This window comes from Mirounga leonina, unplaced genomic scaffold (genome assembly GCF_011800145.1).
Source record: "Mirounga leonina isolate KUSES-001 unplaced genomic scaffold, KU_Mleo_1.0 Mir_53, whole genome shotgun sequence".
NCBI lineage: Eukaryota > Metazoa > Chordata > Mammalia > Carnivora > Phocidae > Mirounga > Mirounga leonina.
In genome coordinates, this window is record NW_023270807.1 from 42,696,086 (window position 1) to 42,721,042 (window position 24,957).

The 24,957-nt window shown below is 41.4% G+C and overlaps 2 protein-coding genes across 3 annotated transcripts in view; both read left to right on the forward strand.

The window, feature by feature from the left end:
• The first annotated feature begins 1,695 nt into the window (after positions 1-1,695).
• RIPPLY2 (ripply transcriptional repressor 2) lies at positions 1,696-5,812 on the forward strand. The gene is made up of 3 exons (XM_034990982.1): positions 1,696-2,163; positions 2,462-2,526; positions 5,636-5,812. The coding sequence occupies exons 1-3, from the start codon at positions 1,696-1,698 to the stop codon at positions 5,781-5,783; spliced, it is 681 nt and encodes a 226-aa protein (XP_034846873.1). The 3' UTR covers positions 5,784-5,812.
• Positions 5,813-8,038: 2,226 nt separating this feature from the next.
• The window catches only part of LOC118001146 (cytochrome b5 reductase 4), an 85,583-nt gene continuing 68,664 nt past the window's right edge, over positions 8,039-24,957 (forward strand). The window contains exons 1-3 of one of the 2 annotated variants that reach the window (XM_034991131.1): positions 8,199-8,276; positions 9,866-9,915; positions 12,538-12,691. In XM_034991131.1, the coding sequence (XP_034847022.1) occupies positions 9,907-9,915; positions 12,538-12,691 (163 nt within the window). In that variant the 5' untranslated portion in view covers positions 8,199-8,276; positions 9,866-9,906. Of the gene's footprint in view, positions 8,277-9,865; positions 9,916-12,537; positions 12,692-24,957 lie in introns of both variants that reach the window. The other variant, XM_034991130.1, reaches the window with a different exon arrangement.

Consider the following 24,957-nt stretch of genomic DNA (forward strand, 5'->3'; position numbering starts at 1 on the left):
CTTCTCTCTCTTCAGCCACATCTCTGCTCAAGCAATCCCTACTCCTTAAAAGCACTGTTCCTTCCTTCTCTTTTCCCTCTTGCACCACACACACAAACTACACTATTTCTTGATCCTTCTAGAAATCCCAATTTAGGTTTCTTTTACTCTAAGAAGGTTTTCCTGGTTGTCCCGAATAGATTTATCAATTCCCTCCCTTGTACCACTTCGCTGGTTAAAATGTGCTTTTGCTATTGAATGTGGCACTTTTAAACACCTTTGCTTATGTGGCTGTTGTGATCACAATGACTGTAACCCTCTTGAGGATGGGGGTGGGGAGTGGGGGATACCTTATTCACCATTACCTCCCGAAAGCACAGTACTTACCACATTACAGACACCTTAAAAGATGTCTATGAAACCGAAATGATGAACATTTCATCAGACAGCTTAACACTTGTTAAGGACTTACATTTTTTAAACATAGCTTAAAATTGTTGAGAGCTTCCTATGTGTGAGGCCTTGTAGCAAGCATTCTATAAGTTTTATTTTATTTAGCCAACAATAATTCTAGGACATTGAGACATGCATTAGGTACCTATCCTTACTGATTTCGTTATCTGAAACAAACCATATCTCACTTTCCTGATGGGTAGATCCTTAAGTATTAATTAGATTATTTTCCTACACAGTAACTGAATGAATAGCTGAGACACTATTACTTGCATTAAAAGCTTTTATCTACAACTGTTAAGTAGCTCAGCTCTATTATTTAAAACATTTGAAAAAAATTATGGCATTTATATATTATCTTTCCTATATATGTTTTCCAAGCATAACGCTTTTTACCAAGTTTAATGGATCTTTGTAATAAGTGAGGGTCAACTTAAATAAGAGAAACAGGGTTACGGAGAGGTTCACAACTGGTCCTATAACTTTTCAAGATTTCATTATCATTCTACACACACCCTGCCTCCACAAAATAATTTCTAATTATCATTGAGTGACAAAATGCCAAGTAGTGACTGAAGTGTATACATGAAATTCAAGACTTCTCTTCAGGGGACACTGGTAAGATGTTGAGGAAAATCACAAAGAGAGGAGAAAATAATATAGAGTTCTATGCCTAAATCACATGACTCCAATCTTCGGTTCTCGTGGCTGTTCAGTCTCGGTTCAGTCTTTTACCATTCACTTTTTTTTTTTTTTAAATCTACAAATAATACTAGGCAGAACCTAGTCTGTCAATACATTAACGAAAATTTCCTTTCGTAAGGAGTCTGTTCATTCACCCAGCTTTCATTCTGCCGGAAAGGGGAGTTAAGGCCATTTCTTTTAATTTAGTCCGCATCCCAGCTTTCAGCAGACGGGATGCAGAGCTTGTTGCATTGACCGCATTCCAAAAAGCCTCGAGTCAAGCAATTACCAGCCACTTGGCCTTTTTGCAGAAATACACAAAACGTGTAGAATTGCTTAATTTTATCGCCTCCTAGACTCCTCACTTGGAAATTGGCTGCTCGGGCGAATGTTGTTTTTTCCCCCGCAGCCATGTGTCGAAGAGCGATTAACACTCGCTCAACAAAACCCATTCCCGGGCCATTTGGGAGCTGCACGCGTTCGCACCCGGGGTTCAGCCCGTTGCGCCTTCACGCGCAACCTTTTTGTTTATGCGGCTAGCTGGGGAGAGAGGGGCGGAGAGGGAGCGAACCTCTCAGTATGCAGCAGGCAGCCGGGGCTCTCTATATAAAGCTCGGGTCTCGGGTCTGGCGGAGCGAAGAGGCCCGGCTAGCCCGCGAGCTGGCAGCCGCCTTCTGCTCGGCCCGCCGCGCCATGGAAACCGGGGAGCCCTCGGCGAGCGGAGCCGGCGAGCGCGCGCGCTGCTGCCGCCGCTCGCCGCCCGCGGGCCCCGACCGCCGGACGCAGCGCGAGGGCGCGGACTCCGGCGGCGGCGCCTCCCCCACCCCGGCCCTACCGCCCGCGCCTCCCCGGCTCCTCCCCTCCGCTCTCCGCCCCCCACCGGTCCCGGGGCCGCGCTCGGCTTCGGGCGGTCCTCCAGGGTCTGGGCCCCCGTCTCCTCTGCGCGCCTCGTGCCCCCCAGCCCGCAGACCCGCAGGCTTCTGGAGACCGTGGGTTGACGCCAGAGGCTACAAGGAGGAGGGGGCGCCGCAGCACGCGGCGGAGGCGGTGAGTGAGCCGCGCCTCCCCGGAGGGCAGATGAGCTACCCGGACTGGGTATGCCCTGCCCGAGGGAGACACGCGCCCGGCCGGCCCCTCGTTTAAGCTCGCGCCCGCCCGTGGCCCTACCGGAGGTCCTGATGCTGCGAGGGTGTCCTCCAGAGCCACGGACGCGCGCATCCGGCCAGGAGCGAGGCTGCGGAGAGCCCCGGGGGTCACATGCCCCGCGGGCGCGAGGAACACTAGACCGCTTTCCACCTTTCTAGAAGGTGAGTGATAACTGTGATTCATCTTCTTTCGTCCCCAGATGCCGGACGGCCCCGGGGTGACCGAAGCCTCCGGAAAGCTTTCCCAGTACAGACACCCAGTCAGGTGAGTGATAGGCCTCACGGAAGGTCTCCCGCTCCTCCAGCCCAGGGTAGAGTCGCGAATCGCAGCGCGGAGCTCCATGGCTGGCCTTGCAGTTCTTCTCTCTGGGAAAATCTGTCTTCACGGATCCCAGAGGCCTTTTACTCAACGAACTGATAAATGTAGTTCACGCTCTCACCTGAAAGAACTATTTTGTTCTTTTAATCAGTGCCCACTCAGTAAACTCTTCAAGAGTATATTATAAAGAGGGAAAGTGGATGGCATCGTGAAAGTCGACCGGTGACATCTCGTGTCTGCAAACCAGTTTTGTGTTGTTTAATGCTAAAGGGTTCGAATGAAATTGACCTCACAGCGGGCAGAGTGTGTATGTTCTTACTCTCTTGCAAACCAGAAGGAAGACTGGTGTTCATAGTTGCGGTTTTACAGCAAATCGAGCTTGACGTGGAAGAAAAAATGAAGTGTAATGAAAATCCTAAAGATCACGAAGCTTCCTAAGAAGGGTCGAGGTTACTTGACATAACAATGAAGAGCTAGTTTATGGTTCCTAGCCACGGGTTGTCGGCCTTTCTGTAGAAATCTTTGTAGCTTTTATTCAGGTGAAAGGTTCATTCTGCAGTTTGCTTCAGAGAGCTGTGAAATACAGAGCGTATGATATTTGTATGTATATGTTTATAAATAGCTTGTAGAAGTCAATACATGCTGATTAATTTTCTACCTAGTGATGGACACAGGAAAAAAATAATCACACCCCATTCGCAAGTGTTATAATAGTTTAGTTTGGTCCGTATGTAAAGGACATGAAGTACCTAACTCTCCCTGAGGGAGTAGGGAAAGATCTGGGAAGTGTGTATGATAGGATGTGGTTACATAGCTGAGGCTTGAAGTTAGCCAGATGGATGGTAGGTGGAGAAAAAGGGGACAGAAGAAATAGCATAGAGGGGATACAGAGTCATAGAACAACATGGCTCCCTATGGGAGCCTCAAGGAGCTGGAATTTGGGTGCATGAAGCTGTGGTCATTCTAGTAGGTAAGCCATAAGCTGGATCTTGTACACCTTGGTATAGAGTTTTGTTCTATTCCTGTATGTGGCATTGGAAACCCATGACCTTTATTCTGTGGATGGTATTGGGGGTTACTCAAAGGTAGTGTGATCAGATTTATGTTTCAGAAAAAGCACTAAGAAAATGGTATATAGGCTTAGTTAGAAAACTAAATGAAATTGGAAGTTACTGTAATTCAGGCAATATATGATAAAGAGCCATTCTAAGGTATTGGAAGTGTGGATGGGACTGGGTGAATTTGGGGAATGCTTAGATGACATAATAGATTAGGCTTATAATGTATTGTATATGGCAGGTAAAGAGGAGGTAAAAAGACAGAATGGCGTCCAAGTTTGTGGCAGATGACCAGATGAATGCTGTATAAACAGAGTGGAAATTAGGGCTTAAAACAGATTTGGGGAACAAGATAACGAGTCCAATTTTTCATTTATTGTATTTAATGTGCCTAGGGGGTATCCAAATGCATATGTCTAGTAAAGAGCTGCACGCGCACACACACACACACTCACACACACACACACACAGGTAAGGGGCCCAGAGTCAAGATCTTAAGTGGAAATACAGACAATTGGGAGTCTTCAGTAAATGAACAGTTGAAGAAATCATGTCAGTGGATCAGGTCTTCCAGAAGAATGAGAGAGGAGAGATGATCACTCTTGATAAAACACTGGGGAAGGCCAATACCAACCTGTATACAGAGAAAAAGAGGTCCACAAAGGAGACCGAGAAGAATCACTCGGGACAGGGGAGAATTCAGGAAAGTATGAAGTCCCTGAAAGGAAAGTGGTCAGTCAGAGATTCTGGGCAGAGTGTGGTAACAATTAAACAACATTCTTTGGATCTGACAGTTCTAGTTAAGCATTGGAAAATCATCTGTTTCCTGTATAAGAAATCCCTTTCTTTTCTGAACTACTGTAGCCATTTATTTATACTACTTTTAAGTTTATTTTATTTTTATTAATTTCTGTCTTGAATACTGTTATTTCTTGAGGATAGAGACTAAGATTTTTTTATCTTTGTATTATGAATTACATCTGGCATGAGATCACTAAAATATTTATTGAATGACTGAATTATTGATGGTTGCTTATTAAAGGCACCAAAATTAAAACTTTTTTGTCATTTGGCTAGAAACATTTATAAACTATATTGCCTACTTTTCTGCCTTTTAAAGTTGAGTATACTGAATATAATGTAAACTTCTCTTTGTTAGAAGCACTCTGTTATAAATGGGTACATGGGGCTAACTACCCTACACTAAAATGACTGCACTGTTGTTGGTGAGTCAGCCATATCCTTCTTCTTTTCTTTTCTTTGGAGGAAAATAATAGAAGACCAGATGGCAAGATTAATATTTGTCAAAAATTTGAAATTCTGAGGTAATTGGGTTACATGTAAGTTGTGAAAAGCCAGCATTATTCTCAATATCCCAATATGGTATTTCCAATTTTGTTGGATGGGGAAATGGGAGGGAGATGGGATCAAGGTTGGGGTCAGAGGAAGCCTTCCTATAGCCCTGGTGTGAGTGCATAGAAAAACTTCAAAATATTGCTTTTTGTACTCTTCTAAACTTACATTGTTAGCTACATCTGTAACTAACAGTTAAGCAAGATACTGGTGATTTCTGCTTTTCTGGAAGGTGCATAATATATTGTTGTCTTTATAAAACTGGGTTTCAGAATTTTTAATGTAATGGTAGGATTCATTTTCCCCCCAAAGGAATTTGGAAATTGGAAGACAAACCATCTGTATATTGTGAGAATAAATATATTCATAATACCTAAAGTGATCTAAATATTTATCACACAAGGTTTTGTGTGAATTTGTTTGATCCAATTTACAGCTTGGATAAAGACTTAAAATGATTAACTAGTTATTGATACTTTGGTGAGTAGACTCCCATGACACCTGAGATAATAGCATTTTTAGACTATCTAAAGGCATACATCAATTGTTAAGTATGTGGAGCTCTTAGCATTTGAACATTTCATGAATATAAGGATTCTGAATGTGAAAAAAATAAAGCCTATTATGTTGTCTGCTTCTTTCAGACTATTTTGGCCAAAATCAAAGTGTTATGATTACTTATATCAAGAAGCAGAAGCTCTTCTGAAAAATTTTCCAATTCAAGCCACAATTTCATTTTATGAAGATTCTGATAGTGAAGATGATATTGAGGAGCTGATCTGTGAAAATTAACCTGATTAGTTACTTGTGATGACATTCAAAGCTTATAGGATTTAAATTTAGTGTACAAATGTATCATAATCCTTCATACTAATTTATTTGTATATAAATTATTAATAAAATGAAATATTTTGTAATTCTATAGTAGTTTGGCTTTTTTTACCCCTACGCTATAATTCAGTGTTGGAATTTAAAAATAAGTGCCATTTACGGATGTCTTGATTGGACTGTAAACATTTGGGGCTTACAAAAGATACTTTTGATCTCTTCATCAAATTACAAATTTAATTTTAGTTATAATTTTGCAAATATTTAGCTAAAACTTTGCAAAGAATGACTATATTTAATTTTCAAGACTGAATCTTGTAACATCTGGTATTTCCTACTGATCTCCATTAGGTATTGTGTTGCTGATGAATATTTTTAGATAATGAAAAAATCACCTTATGCTACCAATCACACAATATTATGTGTTTGCTAGCAGATTGTGAAAAACACTTTAAATCATTGTCCATAATTGAGAATGTCAATTAATGCCATGGCTATTAAATTTTAGGGATTTTTAATGAATGATGAATCAAGATCACTTTAATACTCCTCTGCCGTCCTTAAATCTAGTAGTAAAATAGCATTTGTGTTCAATAATTAGAGCACTTCATTGAGAGATCCCCAGAATTTAAAAAGAAATGTTTAAGTGAGCACGACTTATATGGAGTCTAAAAAAGGAGAGCCAAAAGGCTAGAATTTGATCTTTTTCTATTTCTGTCTAAGGGGGAGCTAAGACATTTGGCAGATATGAAACATTCTTCAACAGCATCACCTTCCTTTGTTCTGGCTCCTTGCTCCTGATATTGTCATGTACAGATTTTCTCATGGGAAGTGAAATAAGAAATTCTCTGATTAGTTTTTTAAAATGTAGACTTATAGAAGAATACATTACCATTTAATGACAGAGAAAAACAGGAGCACATTGCAAGGTAGAGGTAACCTAGACTATGGTCATGAGGTTCTTTAGCTTAATGCAGTCTCCCAATAAGCATTTTCATTGCAAATGTTTCTTAGTATCCCAGAATCATGATGGGTAGAGGTGAAGGTCAGAGATGGTTACCTGGCTAAGAAATGCCTCTTACTTGAATGGCTACATAGATCACACGCTTTTCCTTCTAATTGAAAGGATACTACAAACATTGATTTACAGGCACTTTAAAGACAAGGCAGTTGAAACAGAGCAAGTTTAAATCATGTGTCAGAGTCAGGAAAAGTTAGTAATGGCAGGTGGACAGGGAGAGTTATTTAGAACTGTATTTCTTCTGAAAACTTTCCCTTCACTGGATTCTACACTCATGATGTGTGTGTTCCCCAAGGGCTATGCAAAAAAACCCACCAGGTCACCAATCTGGATCATTAGGGACTTGTTTTTAGCTGCACAGTATTTGAGCTTCTTTCAATATGTCGGAATAGTATGACAAGCCACTGCCATTTTTTGGGTGCCTACTATTAACCAGGCACTGTACTAGGTAGTTTACATATGAAATCTCATTTAATTCTTACTGAAACCTAAATCCATTAGGCAGAGGGGGAAAATGAGACTTTGAGATACTGAAATAACTTGTGTAAGTCTGCTCATTTATTAAATGCAGAGATGGCATTCAAACTAAACCTATCTGACAAACATAACTCTTCGTCACTACATCTGGGGATGGGCTGTATCTGTACACAATTCCCTGTAGCTTTCAGCAAAGACAAGAAGTTAGATGAGGAGGGAGAACTTGTGAGTGGGTGAATGGAGCAGGAGACTTTACTAGCTTCTTTGACTCGTTTGTCATTAGCGGGGGTTCTTAAAGGTGAAGCTTCACCTCATAAGAGTGGCTGTGGCTGTTTGCATTTGACGCCCTAACTCTTAAAAGTTCTCTTTCCTGTACAGCCGGGTGCTTTAGAGGAGAGAGTTTCAGAGAAATCAAAATGCTTTGATAGTATTATTTTATTCCATATTTCAAGCCGTGTGAAGGTGGGGCATAACAACAGACATTTGTGTTCTGGGTTAAGAGGAGTCTGAAAGAATTTATGCTCAGATTCTGTCAGCACCACGGCTAAGGAACAGCTTCGCTCTGTCTTTAATCCGAACACGGAATAGCTGTCACCTCACTGCGGTGCTGAAATTCAGGGTGCAGGGCTAATGCAGCACGCGTACTTGGGTCTGGTTCCTCCCCTCCGGCGCTGCGTCCGTCCCGTTGGCTCCACCCCCCGCGGCCTCGACGTGCTGCGTCATGGCGCGCCTCACCCTCGGCGACCCCGGAAGTGGGCCGGGGGCTTGCCCTCTGCCCGGCCTCGGAGCCGGAGCGGGAGGTGTTACCCTGGAGGGGTAGAGCTGAGCGATCCTGTCCGGCGGCGGACCCCGGGCAGGGCCCGGGCCAGGGCCAGGGGTCCAGGATGCTGAACGTCCCTTCCCAGTCTTTCCCGGCCCCCAGCTCGCAGCAGCGCGTCGCCTCCGGGGGGCGTAGCAAGGTAAGTGGATGACACCGTGCGTCTTGTTCAGCTCGCCTCCCGCCGGCGTTCCGTTCTACCGAACGGTCCATTCTCTCTTTCGGCCCCCTCTTCCACCCTGTCCTCATCTCTAGCCTTCGTTCCTCCTGCCCTAGCTAGCGATCTCTTTCCCCGGTCGTTTGCAGTCCTCTCTCTCACCTACTAGCCCCTCCCCCCTCATCCTCTTTTCCCGTTCTGGGAAGTCTTTTCCCGCGAATTAAATTGAGTTGTATATGACAGGGCCAGCACCGTGCTTTCGCCGTTATCATAGGTACTCAGTATTAGCTTCCTTCCCTCAGTCTCTCCTCGTCTCCGGTCTTTTGTTCTGCACTTTCCGGAAGGAGTTGTGAGTGATGTGGGTTCCCTAGGAGAAGGGAAAGGTTGGGCAGTAGCGACATTGACCGGTGACCATCCTCCAAAGGTGGGGACTCCCAGAGCTAGGGAAGATGGGGGGGAGCGAGAACAAATGTCTACAATCCTCCGGTGGGTTTACGGACACTTCTCTAAGTCATACTGGCTTTCTTCCTCTGGTACCTGTTTTATCACACTGTCTTTTCTATTGACATCACTTGCTGTCTTTGAAGCTAATATAATACTCTCACTTTTTGTTGAACATAGTTACTGTTAGCAACAGGTGGAATACAAATGTATTTTATATTTATAAAATTTAATAAAGTTGTCTCCTGTGCAGTTATTCGTTAGTTCCTCATTCTGTAAGTTCATCTTCATATTTTCAGGTTTTGTTTTTGAAACTTCCACCTACTTGGACCACTCCGCCCAAACCCCCATTTCTGGACTCTTGGGTCTTAGCATGATTTAGGATCTTCACTGACTTTTTCTCTCCACTTAAACATGAAGTTGACTCTAGATCAGAATTATGGATTCAGGGATCTGCAGCTTTCATTAGCTTTTCAGAAGTCTGTAACTCCAGCTATAATAATAAAGCAGAGATTTATTCGGTGCTTACGGTATGTATGTATGTTAGTGTTCTGAATGCTTCATGTGTAGTGTATTAACTCATTTAATCTTTACAGTAATCCCACAAAGTGGTTGCTTTTGTTATCTCTATATCACAGAAAAGAAAACTGGTTAAGAAATGTTGCTTTGGACCCTAAAAGTTTGATGTGATGTGACTCTGGCTGTGATATTTCATTTATTGCTCCATAGCTCCATATATCATCCAGTCATCTAATCATCTGTCCCCTCCTTCTTGATGTTTGACCTTTTCTGTCCTTGAACTAAATGCTTGGCTAAATAGTATAGTCTTTCTGGAGAAAGAATCTCTGAATTAAAATATAAGAGTTGCTGGCCTTCTGTACTAAAACTACAAACCACGTTCTCAGCATCCTTTTAAAGGAGAAAGCTCAGGGGCGCCTGGGTGGCTCAGTCGTTAAGCGTCTGCCTTCAGCTCAGGTCATGATCCCAGGGTCCTGGGATCGAGCCCCGCATCAGGCTCCCTGCTTCGCGGGAAGCCTGCTTCTCCCTCTCCCACTTCCCCATGCTTGTGTACCCTCTCTTGCTGTGTCTCTCTCTGTCAGATAAATAAATAAAATCTTTTTTTTAAAAAAAAGGAGAAAGCTCAGAGGCAAAGACAAAAGGTCCACAGGCGGTGATGGCAAAGGTGAGTCTTCGGGTCCAAACAGAGAACAAAATATAGTTATTGCACAATTCAAAGGGAAACTGAGACTTTCCCCCCGCCTTTATGAAATGAGGTAATCTTGCACGTATCAGAACCTGATTCAGGATTGTATGAAATGGGTAGAGGTTGAAAAAATAGAAGCTAGTTGGGGAGGTTATATATCATAATAGTTAAAAGCATAGACTTCTGAGTGAGAAAGACCCAGATTCTCTTTTCAACTCCTATGACTAAGTCTCTGAGTCTCAGTTTTCTCAGGTGTAAAAGAGAATAACAGTACCCATTTTATAGGGCCATTCAAAGGATTAAATGAGATAATGTTTCTCTTAGCACACTATTGGTATGTGGTAAGCACTCATGTGTTACTTGCCCTTAGACTTTTATTCGGATTCCATGGATTGTTGTGTGATTGTTGTGTAAAGTCCTGAGCACAGTGTCTGGTGCAGAGTATGCATTCTATATATGATAGCTACTATTATTTCTACTAATACTAGTAAGTAAATATTTTTTGAGAACCTCCCATATGCTGAAGATATGGTCTCTGTTTCCAAGGAGTTTAGTCTAATAGGCTGCACACACTAATAAATAGTTAAAATGTGGTAAGTGCTATAACTGTGTGTTATGACCACAGAGGGGTTGGGGTCAGAGAAGCCTTCTGGAGGAGGTAGTGTCTGTGAGAGAGAGAGGGAGGGAACTGGGCCAGGCCAAGGAGGAGGTATTTCATAGCAATCAAGGAATCAGTTCCCATTTAGCTAAAGCATTTAATAGGAAGGAGCAAAAATTAAAACTCAGAGCTAGTGAGGTAAACTATGACCAGATATAAAGGGCCTGGTAAACCACTCTAGGGAATTTAGAGACATTATTATAAGATAGTGTGGGGGGCGCCGAGGTGGCTCAGTCGGTTAAGTGGCTGCCTTTGGCTCAGGTCGTGGTCCCGGAGTCCTGGGATCCAGCCCTGCATCGGGGTCCCTGCTCAGCAGGGAGTCTGCTTCTCCCTCTCCCTCCTCCCCTGCTTGTGCTCTCTCTCTCTCTCTCACTCACTCTCTCTCTCTCTCTCGCTCACTCTCTCTCTCTCTCAAATAAATAAATAAAAATCTTAAAAAAAAAATAGTGTGGGGAGCCACTGAAGGAGGGAGGGCCCATGGTTAGATTTGAGTTTTCAGAAGATTATGCATTAACTACCCAGTGGATTATGGAATCCACATAAATAAGAGAGATGAATGATTTTGGTTTGGGATGGGAATGATCATATTCTCGTACTTTATTTCATTTATTGGGACCAAGAGACCTAGAGAGTTTCAGGGATGGTAAGAATGGGATGATGTAACTGGTAGGAAGGAATGTGAAATTGCAGTGATACCACAGACCTATTAACTTGGTTATTTTGGGGGTAAATGAATGCCTACAATAGACAAGATTCCAGAAAGTGAGGTATATAAATATCTTAGTCTATTCAGTCTGCTATAACAGAGTACCGTTTGGACAGTAGCTCAATCCCTTTACCAGATCTTCTTTGCAGGGTAGGCAGACTTTTCTGCAAAGGCCCAGATAATGAGGATGTGGGGAAAAATGGCTGAAAGGATGAGGGAGCTCTTTGAGGCCTTTTTAATGAGGGCTTTAGTAGCATTCATGAAGGCTCTTCCTTTATGATTTAATCACCTACCAAAGACCTTACTTCCTAATACCATTGCATTGGAGGTTAGGATTTCAACTTGAATTTTGGAGGGGCACAAACATTCAGTCTGTAGCAATATATTTCTTTGAACATGCCTTCTTTTACATTAAACATTCCTCTGGTACTATATTACAAACTAGTTATACAAGTTTAGACAGTAGCTCAATCCCTTTACCAGATCTTCTTTGCAGGGGTAGGCAGACTTTCTGCAAAGGGCCAGATAATAAATATTTTTGGCTTTGAGGGCCACATGACAATTGAGTCTCTTCACCACCACCAGCACCACGACGTGTGAAAATGATTCTAAGCTCCAGGGTGATACAGAAACAGGCATGGGCCAGTTTGCCAAACCCTTCCATAGAGTGTTAGAGTTTTTTTTATTTTCCATTATTTGAGAACTTTTGTTTCTTAGTGAATTCTTAGAAAACAGATTGCTGCCTTGTGATTTCTAATGTTCTGTGTATATTGACAATCCAGAAAATCAACTTTAGCTGGCCATTTATATTTTCTTCTATTCAATCTCTTGTGATTTTTAAGGGAAAGAAATTTTGGTCCAAGTTGGTAAGTGACTCCAACGTATTAGTGACAGAGCAGAGCCAGGACCAAAATTTGTTTTCTGCTTCCAGATTCAATACTGTTCTTGTTTTATTAGATACCATTATGGTGAACGTTTATGTGACAGAATTTCTAAGCCCTACCTCATAGTTCATGTATTTTATATTGTTCTATTTATAATTCTAATACAGCAGAGATGATTTTGACAACCACCTAAAGCTGTAAAAAAAAAAAAAATCGTAGAATTGTTAGATTTGAGTTTTCTTCTCTTTTTGAAAGAGTAAGAGTAGTGTGCAGCCTGCGGAGAAGCAGCAGGTGGGGCAGGGAGAAGCAGCTGACTCAAAGAAGCCACATTGAATTCTCTGTTCCTTTTTTAGGTCCCTCTGAAACAGGGCAGAAGTCTTATGGATTGGATTCGCCTCACCAAAAGTGGCAAGGATCTAACGGGATTAAGAGGCAGGTTAATTGAAGTAACTGAAGAAGAACTTAAAAAACACAACAAAAAAGACGATTGTTGGATATGCATAAGAGGTACGTGGTATTTATTACGTACTGCAAAGAGTTTTGGCTGGGCTTTCCAGTTGTAATGTCATATGACCTCATGGTCATGTTATTTGGTGATATGATTCACACGTAGATAACAAAAATATGCCTTATGCTGGACTACAAAGTATATAATTCTGAATTTCAACAGTATTTCTTTCTTAGGTAACTGTTTACATAGCATACCCACACTGTACTCCCTTAGAAAGAGAGCAAGTGTTTGCTGGGTGGTTATTCAGTAACACTCTAGCTTATATATAATCATGTCCCACCTTAGTGCCTTATAACAGAATCGCTTTGAATGGGAGAAATTGTTCTGCCAGAAAAAATGTCTCTGAGAACCGAAAGTAAATCAGAAAGCCTGTGTTTAAGCCAAATCTTAAGTTCTCACATGAAGCAATTTTTATTAATGTAAATTTCATAGCAATATTAATGACCTGATTTTTGTAGCCCATAGCAAATTAGAAGCGCCAAACTAGAAATGAATGGGTTGGAGAGAGTGAGCAGAGATACAGGAGAGTGGCTGATAAAAGCAGACCTCATGGTAATCAACAACCTCGCATCTCAGAGGGGAACGAAAGCAGTAAAGGGCATGGGAATGTACAGTGGGCTTCCGGAGCAATGTCATTGAGCCATCCAGACATGGTTAAATATGCCCACTATCTTTAAAGTGTCGGCTTGTTAGTCATTGTTGTTACACAATTGTAATTTTATCATTGTATAGTTACGGTATATTGTTAGTTATCCTGATTACACTGTGACCTGTATGAGGGCCGAGACCATGTCGTGTCAGTCATACTGTTCTGTCCTTGGTGCCTGGCACATAGACATCATCAATATGTGTTTTTTATTGAATGAATTCGCTTAACATTTTTAAAAAGTTGTTACTTAAAGAGCTGTGTGGTTATCATAGTAGATTGGTGATGTGATAAATGGAAAGATACCAGTTTGCTAGGGATGCCCAAACAAAATAGCACAAACTAGGTGGCTTAAACTACAGATAATTATTGTCCCACCATTCTGGAGGTTGAAGTCTGAGATCAAGGTGCCTTTTTCATAAGGCTGTGAAAAAGAAAAATGTCTGTGTCTCTCACCTAGCTTCTGCTGGTTTGCTACCAATCTTTGAAGTTGCTTGGCTTGTAGAAGCATCACCCCAGTCTCACTTCAGCTTCACATTGCGTTCTCCCTGTGTACTTGTTTGGGTCCAAATTTCCTATTTTTACAAGGACCCCAGTCATATTAGATTAGGACCCTACCTACTCTAGAATGACCTCATCTAATTATATCTGCATTGACCCTATATCCAAATAGGTCATGTTCTGAAGTATTGGTGGGTAGGACTTCAACATATGAATTTGGGGGTTATGCAGTTCAACCCATAACAGACACAGTTAGAGTGTGAAATTTTTTTCAGTGGCAAAGGGGGTGGACTCTTCAGCAGGTGATGACATAGCTTGTTCTGAGACAGAACAGCTGCTCAACTCCCCAAAGTTTCTCAGGGAAATACAGCTGTGGACAGTACCCATAAGCTGGAATGAGGATTCTGCTAGATGCAAAAAACTCCTTTTGCCATTTTATTTTATTTATTTTTAAAAAATTTTTAAAAATTTATTTATTTGAGAGAAAGAGCGAGAGCACTCATGCGTGTGCACGGGGGGGAGGGGCAGAGGGAGAGGGAAAGAGACAGACTCACCGCTGAGCGTGGAGCCTGACATGGGGTGCCATCTCATGACCCTGAGATCCTGACCTGAGCCAAAATCCAGAGTTGGCCACTTAACTGACTGAGCCACCCAGGCGCCCCTCCTTTTGCCATTCTATAGGGTTTTGAATACCCTCCTTGCTCTTTGTCCATGCTGCCCACCTGTTTTACCAGGTGTAAGTATAATGACCGCCACACTCTGCCTGAGTGTTTTCTGCTAGACTGGGTGAAGTGGAGGTCAGTGTGCAGGAGAATCTCTCAGTTGGTCCAGGCTGTAGGCGTGTGAGTTCTGTTTCTACAGCCACTTCTCCAGAAAACTCACTTATGTGAACCCTTTGTGTCTTAGTTATGTTAGATCAATGAGGCATTAATATAACACATTCACACTTCATTATTCATTTGGTGTATTGATGGAGATAAGGGACTAGTGTGCTATGTTTCAAAAGTAATATGTACACTGCTCCCAGTTATATTATCTCCTATAAGGATTGAATGCATGGCACCTCTTTCTGGTAAGGTTGTCGATTTAAGGATAAATTTGTTTAAAGTCTCTGTTACTCTGTTAGTAATAAGGCTTTTTTCCCCTTTGCAAAAAGTTAAGTGTGTCTTTTTTTTTTTCCCTTTTTGACGAGTTCAGTTTTTATTATCAAGAGCACTCAATATAGGTGGTGCTCTTTGAGCTTCCCCTCTAGTAGGAGAGGATAAATGACTGACAGGTGGACACATCTGAGTGAAGTGCCATAAGAAGCTATAAAGAAAGTGACATCAGATTGGAGGGAGGGAGACATGTGGGTTAGAAAAATCAGGGACACTGTTGTGGTAGTGATAGCTTAGAAGCTGAGAACAGGTTTTCTTTTTTTTTTTTTTTTAAAGATTTTATTTATTTATTTGAGAGAGAGAATGAGAGAGAGAGAGAGAGCATGAGAGGGGGGAGGGTCAGAGGGAGAAGCAGGCTCCCCGCTGAGCAGGGAGCCCAATGCGGGACTCGATCCCGGGACTCCAGGATCATGACCTGAGCCGAAGGCAGTCGCTTAACCAGCTGAGCCACCCAGGCGCCCGGGGACAGGTTTTCATCAGAAAATAAGGAGGAGGTACATCAAAGTGGAGGGAAAAGCCTAACCTACAGATGCAGAAAGGCTTGAGAAACATTCTGTAACTTAGGTTAACTGTTGGACAGTTATAAAGAAAACTAGAAAGGTATGCTAGGTCAGATCGTAAAGGACCTTGAAAGCCAGGCTGAGAAATGTGTCCTTAATTTAGATGGCAGTATGAGCTCTAAGAGGTATATGAATGTGGGGACATTGTGATCAGAGTATGCCTTGGAAACATTAGTCTGGTGGTGGGTGTAGTGAATTAAATGGGACAAAAAACATTTAGCTCGTTACAGAAGTTCAGGTGGTATTAGGGGAACCAGGATGTTGACAAAGACAGTAGAAAGTAGGATGAATGTGAGACAAACAAATTAAACAGATTACTGGTAATTTCTGAGACAGTTATAATTTAAAGTAAGTGTGTGACTAAATGTTACTGTCTTTTTCTTATTCTAATTTAAAATATAAATGATATCTTCTTAAAAGGGGAATGTATGCCAAATTTAGCTTTGAATGTCAGAGATAATGCTTGGGCCCAATTTTTAATCAAAGCTGTACCATAGGGAAACATGGTATCATGGTATCATTTTTCACCCCTTGATAAAATATTAAATTCTTCATTTGTCTAACAATTGCCCCATATTTAGATCTGTTCCAATTTCAGCTGATCAGGTTAAGGTAGACACAATTAGTTTTAGTATTTTTTTTTAAGAAATCTTAGAAAATATACCTTTGGTATGGGTTTTTACGGCTAATATTATGGGAATTATTTTCTTTTTTTGAGTATATATCAGTATTTATGCACATGTTCAGGTGTGTTGAGTCCAGTTACATTCCTAAAAATGATGGTATGAAAAGAACACTTGGCTGGCAGCAGTTCACTTAATCACCATTTTCTGTCAAGTATGTAATTACTGTAATGGAGTAGGAGGTAATTGGAACGTTGAAGGAACGGATAGGAGTGATAATGCTTTTTTAAAAATCTTGTTGAATTTACCATTAATGCAAACTTTTGTAGTTTTCTCCGTTATTGCTGTTTCTTGAGAACTAAAGGTGATTTACAAACATATGAAACTTTGAGCAAATATCTGAATCACTCATCTGTGAAAGCTCCGTAGAGCCTAGATCAGACTTTGTTTCCCCTGTGGTATGTTTTATTGTAGGATGTAGTCAGTGTGGGTAATGATACATTAAGTCATGAAATCATTTTTTGGCAGTATGGTATACAGCCTTTGATCTCAGTGAGAGTGAGGGTGACTGTATACTCAGTAACACTCATTTGAATGAATGGTATTTAGAAAAAGTTGATTACCAGTAGACTGGCTGCTCTGTTAAAAAAATTGATGGGATTTGGGGCACCAGGGTGGCTCAGTCAGTTACGAGTCTGAGTCTTGGTTTTGGTTCAGGTCATGATCACAGGGTCCTGAGATTAAGACCCTGGGTTGGGCTCTCTGCTCAGCGGGAAGTCTGAGCATGTGCCCTCTCTCTCTCAAATAAATAAATAAATAAATAAATAAAATTTTAAAAATTTATCACATTAAGTTGCTCATCAGGGATTTAATGGATTTCATTTATAACTTAGAAATAAACATGCTTTGATTTCTCCTAATGCTGATTATCTTACACTAGTAAATTGAAGAGGCCTGCTTGAGATCACTGTAAAAGTGACTTCAAATGGGTCCATACCTTTTGTGTTTCATTAGTATTTAGAATATCTTGGGGCACCTGGGTGGCTCAGTCGGTTGAGTGTCCAGCTCTTGATTTCAGCTCAGGTCATGATATCGGGATCCTGGGATGGAGCCCCGCCTCTGCTCCGTGCTGGGTGTGGAACCTGCTTGGGATTCTCTCCCTCCCTTCCCCTCTGCCCCTCCCCACCATGCACACTCTCTCTCTCTCTTTTAAAAAAATAAAAGAGGGGAACCTGGGTGGCTTAGTCAGTTAAACATCTGCCTTCAGCTCAGGTCATGATCCCAGGGTCCTGGGATTGAGCCCCACATCGAGCTCTCTGCTCAGCAAGGAGCCCGCTTCTCCCTCTCCCTCTGCCCCTCCCCCCACTCGTGTTCTCTCTCACTCGCTCTGCTCTCTGTCTCAAATAAATAAAAAAATCTTAAAAAAAAAAAAAGAAGAAGATCTTGGTAAATTGAGTCTGAGAAGTAGTATTTAGTCCTATTATATTTCTAGTCCAGCTTCCTAGATTTCTAGATATATTTACAGTAAACCGTTTTTTAAATTTTACTTTGTAGGATTGTAGTGTAAATTTTTGTGCATACAGTCAATCCTCATTATTCGTGAATTGCAAATTTGCAAATTTGCCTACTCACTAAAATTGCTTTATAACCCCAGAAATCAATACTCAACGGTGCTTTCATAGTCCTTTGCAGACATGAGCAGTGCAGGGAAGAATGTGTTTGGCCCAAGCACACATTCCTACTTGAGGTTAACAAGGCGATGCTCTGCCTTCCGATTTCTGCTCTCATACATGTAAAGATGTGTCTTTCTTGAGGTCTTTTTAGTGCCATGTTTTTCATATTTTGTGCTTTTTGTTGGTGTTTTGGTTTAAAGTGGCCCCCAAGCATAGTGCTGAAGGCTATGATGTGCCTCACAGAGAAAATATGTATGTTAGATAAGCTTTGTTCCGGCATGAGTTCAGTGCTGTTGGCTGTGAATTAAATGCTCATGAAGCAGCAATACATCTTGACTAAGGTGTCTTTAAACAGAAATACACCTTAAGCACCACGGTTATGTATTATTTGACAAAATGTGACCAGAGGCTTACAGAAACCTAACGCTGCCTTTTCCCCAAGGAGCAATGGTTCAGTATTTGCTAATTCAGTGTTCACAGTGACTTTGGAGAACATAACTGCTGGGAGAAAAGAGAATCGACTAGGCTGTTTTTTATTTATACTCCAGAAATAAAGTAAGTTTTATACCTTTTGGGTTAGATTCAAGTCCACCAAGAACAGAGCTGATTTTTCCAACAGTAAGCTCTTTTCTTTAGGTCCCCTTAGCTCCTTGCTTCACTTTTATTTTGAGAAACTGCGATATTACTTGTCTCTAGCAGAGAAACTTTTTTCTTCTAAGAACAGCTTTTCAAATTTGGGACTAACTTTTTAATTTATAATGAAATGTATTGTCATAGCTGTACAGGGTGTATCTGAACAATAATGTACTATTATTACAGGTAGCTCAGCTCTTCTGTACACAGTCCACTTTGTGTATGGTCCTCATTACTTCTCGGCAGCAGATTTCTGAACACCTCTCTTCTGCTATTGCTTGCTTGCTTAGGAAATACAAATCAGCATTTTTTTACAGCTACATTTCCCCTTACTCACTCATTTCTAATCTGATCTGTAGGTTTTCACATTGCCTGTTCTCCACTCTGAAATGCAGATAATCTCATCCTTGTCGATTTTATTCATTCTATCCTGCTGACATCCAAGACGATTTGCTTTTACTGTCATTATCTCCTAAATTGTCAATCTTTTCCTTGCTTTTGTTTTTGTTTTTAAGTTTTCTTCTTTCTGTCCCTCCCTCTCATCCACTAAAAATTCGGTAGAGAAAGAGAATGGGTGGTTTTGGGGCCTCATCTGACCCACAGGGGTTTTGTTTGGTTGACACAGCATTTTACAGACTTCAGCCAATGTTTTGAAATTTTTTTCTTTGTGGGAATGTTTTTGATAATAAATTTAATTTTAAAAAAAGATATAGGCTATTCAAATTTTCTTTTGTTCTTATGTCAATTTTTGCAAGTTATGTTTTCTCAGTGAATTTGTTCATTTTAATCTCAGTTATTGACCATATTGATATAAAGTTGTTTACAACATTCCCTTATTACATCTTTAGTGTCTTTAGTTCTATAGTGATATACCCTGTTGCAGGTCCAGATACTGCTAATTTTTGGCTTCTTTTTTTTTCTTGATCAGTCTTACTAGAAGTTTATCAATTTTATTAACTTTTGTTTTTGATTTTTGTTGCTTGTCCATTTTCTGTTTCATTAATTTCTACTCCTATCATAGTTAGGAAGGTGGCTATTTTAAGACTCTTTCCTGCAGTATTGGCATCAGTATATTTATGGCGATAATTTGTAGTTACTCTTGTTATATTCTTGAATTACCCCATTCTAAGCTTTTAAGCTTAAACTATTACAGTATACTTTCTCCTGTTTTATTATATTCAACTCTGGATTGAATCCTGGTTTAGCATTTGTGTGTTATTCATTTTGAGTGCCATATGTAAATTAATTCATTAAGAAATTACCATGGGGTGCCTATTACTTGTAGTTCTTTTTTATGTTAATTAACAATCATATAGGATATCCTTCTGGGACAGTTTTTATTTCTCGTAATTTAATGAAACATAGCTTTTGCTTTTTTTGTTACCCAGGTGTAGTTGTCATTCATAAAAAATAGAGAAGATAGTTTTGAACTTTTCCTCTATCTTGGTTCACTCATTTAATCAATATTTCTTATCATGTTCTCTCCCAGGTTCTGGGGATAACATGGAAATATAAAACAGAGATGGCTTTTGATTTTAGGGAATTTACAATGCAGTGGGGAGCACAAAGCATTAATCAGGTCTGACAAGTATTGTGAAGGAGAGGTACGCTGTGCTGAGTGAGGACTACAGAGATGGAGCTGAGATCTGAAAACTAAACGAGGGTTAACTAGGCGAAGAGGAATGGGAATGGCACTCTAGGCTCTGGGAAGAAGCACGTGCAGAGGCTGGGTGGTGTGATTGTGTGAGAGACAGATCACGTGCACATGTGGAGGTGTTCACCATCAGTAGAAGGTGCTTAAAGTTAGTGATTTCTGTTTTCTTTCTTCTCTCCTCTTGTATTAGAAAGACACTTTTTTTTTTTTTTTAAGATTTTATTTATTTATTTGAGAGAGAATGAGAGTATGAGCAGGGTTAGGGGCAGAGGGAGAAGCAGACTCCCCGCTGAGGAGGGAGCCTGATGCGGGACTTGATCCCAGGACCTGAGCCAAAGGCAGATGCTTAACCCTCTGAGCCACCCAGACACCCAAGACACACTCTTTTCAAAGATTACTCTTTCTAAGATATTTTCTTAACTAGGGCTCATCTCTGTGTGCTCTTACCAGTCCTCTCCAGCCTCCTCATGACCTTGGGCAGTTGCCCATCCAGCACTATTTAACACCCTTCAGTTCTTTGCTTTCTTTCTGCCAACAGTTTCTTCCTTTAATCTCCTCCTGACTTTGGCCCTCTTGGACTGTGTTTCTTCCCCTGGGCTTTCTTCCTTAGCACTTGGTGTTGGACTTCTGTTAGAACAGCTATAACATTTTTTGGCCATTTTTAATATTTTTCCTATTTAAATTGAGTTTGGGGATACTAACCCTACCCCTAGCTTCCAGCACAGGGTGTGGCTCCTGGTTAGTGTTCAGTAAATGTACCTCGAATCATTTGTATATTTTGATATGTGTAGGAGTTTTAAACCATGGTATTGTTTTATTATTTCACAGAATAGTAACCAGTTGAGGAACTTGATATTTGATGTTTCCAGATTATTGGCCCCTGGAGTTCCTTAATCAGTTTGAAACTTTGTTATTTCTGGATAGTTTTCTTATATAGATTCATGGTCCATTATTGAGTTTTGAGCCCCACTTTAAAATGTATTAGTATTTCCATTAAACTCCTTTTTATAGTTTCTGTTTCTGTGATGATATTTCCTCTCTGTTAAATGTCATCCACATTTTCTGCTAGATTTTTTAAAGATATTAATTATAGGGGTGCCTGGGTGGCTCAGTCGTTAAGCGTCTGCATTTGGCTCAGGTCGTGATTTCAGGGTCCTGGGGATCGAGCCCCGCGTCGGGCTCCCTGCTCCACAAGAAGCCTGCTTCTCCCTCTCCCACTCCCCCTGCTTGTGTTCCCTCTCTCGCTGTCTCTCTCTCTGTCAAATAAATAAATAAAAATCTATTAAAAAAAGATATTACAGTTATTTGAGTATCCCTGTATAATAGTTCTAACATATACACCATCTTCAAGTCTGGTTGTTATTTTTTATTGTTTTTCTCTCTTGACAATGGGTTTTTTGTCTTTTTTTTTTTTCAGTGTGACTTGTAATGTTTGATTGAATGTCACATATTGCATAAGGTGCACAGTAAAACCTGAGGTATTTACACTTAGAAACAAGTACACTTTTTCTGGCAGACAATTAGATTGAGTCAGTCTGGGTAGTAGTTGAGCTGGTTTTGGGGTGTATTTTTTTTTTTTTAAGATTTTATTTATTTGAGAGAGAGAATGAGACAGAGAGAGAGAGCATGAGATGGGGGAGGATCAGAGGGAGAAGCAGACTCCCTGCTGAGCAGGGAGCCCGATGCAGGACTCGATCCCGGGACTCCAGGATCATGACCTGAGCCGAAGGCAGTCGCTTAACCAACTGAGCCACCCAGGCGCCCTGGTTTTGGGGTGTATTGTTGCTGTTGTTACCGTCAGTATACCGCAGACGTCAAACTCCTCCCACAGTGGGTTGCTGCTAACTTGTTTGTGTGGCTCCCGCAGCAGGAGAGGATTTTCTCCTTGTTCCTATTGCACTCTTAGCTGACAGCTTGACTTACATAGCTGTGTAGAGTCTCCTTCCATGCTCCCAGCTGCTCTTGCTGGTTACTTGGTGCAAGACTTGTGGTGGAGGCAGAAGGGGTTTTGCAATTTTCCTGTTTGAGCCTCAGTCTCAGGGGGCTCCTGTGAACTTGAGCCCCAGAGGCTGAACTTTTTCAGTGCTTGTGTCACTTCCCTAGTGGAAATTATCTTCTGCCTCATCCTCAGTGCAAAATCTAGAATGCCGGCAGGTTTTTTGTCTCTCCCCAACCTCCTCCCCTCCTGACAGTGGAGCTTTGCCTTGCCCGGCTTCTCTTCCAGCACCAGAAGAGCTCTATTTTGTATCAGCACAGAGTGTGGGCATGAGTGGGCTTTCTGTCCCTCCCCCAGTGTTGATCTTGCATTTGCCTGATGTCAGACCGGAGTGAAGGAGGATGTGTGTTTCCTTCCCTTTCCAGCAGCAGCTAACTTCTGCCTGGTATCAATGCCGGAACTCAAGAATGAGAGGCTTTACTGTACCTTCCCAAGCAAACGGACAACTTTTGCTGCACGTGAGGGTTCAGTCTGAAGCACGGATGAATTTCTTGCTTCTGCCCCACCAGTAGCTGATAATCACCTTGTGTTTGGGCAGTCTGAAAGTGTGCATAGACTTCTTGGTACTCCTGCTTTACCCTCATATCTTGGAGCAGGCATTACACACCAGTATCAGCAATATTACTTTCTTAGCTCTGCCCTGCTTGTACCTCTCATGAGCATCTCTTGAGGTGGGAAACTGTGAAAAAGCAATTTGTGAGTGGGTACAGAATCCTGTGTCGGAGGCCTTCAGGGTTCTAAATTGGCATGCGTGCACATTTGGCCCTTAAAGAGTGTTAAAACTTCAGTTCTTTTATAGCAATGTCTCTTCTTCCTGTGCTCTATCAAAGATGAAACAATTCATGAGTCTCACCTCCTCAGAGGGGCTTATCATTCTGGAGTTTAGATTATTGGTTGCCTTATGACCTTACTTTCCAGATGGGCTCAAAAACTTATGGTTTTTATGGATTGTCTGGCTTTTTCTTTTTTTTTTTGTTTTATTTTTAAAACATTTATTTGAGAGAGAGAAAGAGGAGAGCACAACCAGGGAGAGGGACAGAGAGAGAGGGACAAGCAGACTCCCTGCTGACCGCAGAGCCCGATGTGGGGCTCGAGGTGGGGCCCATCCCAGGACCCTAAGATCATGACCTGAGCCAAAGTTAGACACTTAACCAGCTAAGTTACCCAGGCGCCCCTGGCTTTTTCTTTTTGTTAAGGGTAGGAACAAATATTTTTTATGGTTTTCTACTTCTGAAGTTCATTATTATATCTTGGAACTAATCTTTGCAGCTGACTTATTTTGGAAAATAAGAAATAATCCAAAGCACAAGGACATACTTGCTCCCCCCTCCCCCAAGTAATTAATAGCAAGGCAGTCAAGTGCTGGTTGGTAGCTGTCACTGGTAGACCTAAGGCATAGGCAGACAGAGGGAAATGATCCCATGGAATAGGGATAACTAATCTTTTAGAGAGAGGGTTTCTTGCTTAATATTGATATAAATTGTAAATCCACTTTAACTATATAGTAAAAGTGGCTGTTGCTAATGATGTTTTGTTATTGTTCTCCCTAGGAGAGGTTTGTGATTTTTTTTCAAAATATTTAGAGTGTAACTGATTCCTCAGGCTGTTGGTTAATTTTTAATGCTTTTACTGATCAATTTCCTTTTAAATCAATTTCCTAGTTAAATGTCAGGGCTGTTTTTCCTAATACTAATGTCACATAAGATGATCTTTGATAATTATGCCCTGTTGATGTTCTGAAGTGCACAGAGGCCTTTATCACATCCTATTTAAATTTTCCCATGCAAACTGAGGCATTCAGTTCAGATTGTCTTGGCTCTTTTGTAAATTGGACTCACCATCATTGAGGTAGTTTGGTGGAGTTAGAAGCTCCAAGTTGTATTCACGACAGTTGTTACCTCGCTCTTTTCTAGTTTCTCTGAGGCAGTGCTGGTCTCATTTTTCATCTTTTTCTTTTTAAAATTGTGCACCAGAGGTTGGCAATTTAAGTTGCTTAGATACTAATCTTAATTTTAGAGGCTTTCTTCAAATGTCTGTCCTTTTATTTTGAGAGTGATGGACCAGAGAGCTAAATGGAAGCTCCGTGTGTGGGCAGAACTCTTTTATGCATTGGTTTGGCTGCGCTGGCAGGTGTCCCCAGCCGACTGTATGCAAGTCTTTTGGGCTGGAATCCTCCCCATCATCTGCAAATAAGTGTTCTGAGGGTTATTTAGGAAATGGGAGCTGCTGGGATGGTGGTGGTAGGAGGTGGATCTTAATGTTTTGACATGTAAGCTTTTGCTTCTGGATTTTAGTTCAAGCCTCTCCCCACTCCCAAGTGTGTTTCCTTTGGTATAATGTTTCTCTGGTTCATCCTCTGGAGAATAAGCCTGCACTTCTTGCAGGATTGGGAAGGGGCTGGTTGCTTGGTAGTGTAGGATGGGGGAGGGGATTTAAGGCTCATATTGCTGCTTCAGTTGAATTCAAGATCTTCCTGCCCCCTAACTTCAGAACTACCTGGAATCTCTGATTCTTACACTTTTGGCCGGGTGGGGGTGGAGGGGATGGGTTCTCTTGCACACACTGGGTTTTTATAGGTTCCCCTCCAGCTTTCACAGGGTCTATTTCACCTTTCTTCATTCTGCTAAGAATGTTCACTCATCCATTTGGCTTTCAGGCTTCCAGAACTTTATTGCTGTCGTCTTTTCTGATTTCTGTGTCTTTTTGGTTTTATGTGTTATTTATCTTTTACAGTCATTTTAGAAACTTTTCAGGAGTATAAGAGACGAATGCTTCTAATCCTGAAATCCTAAGGTACTCTACTGTCCAGCACTTAGTTG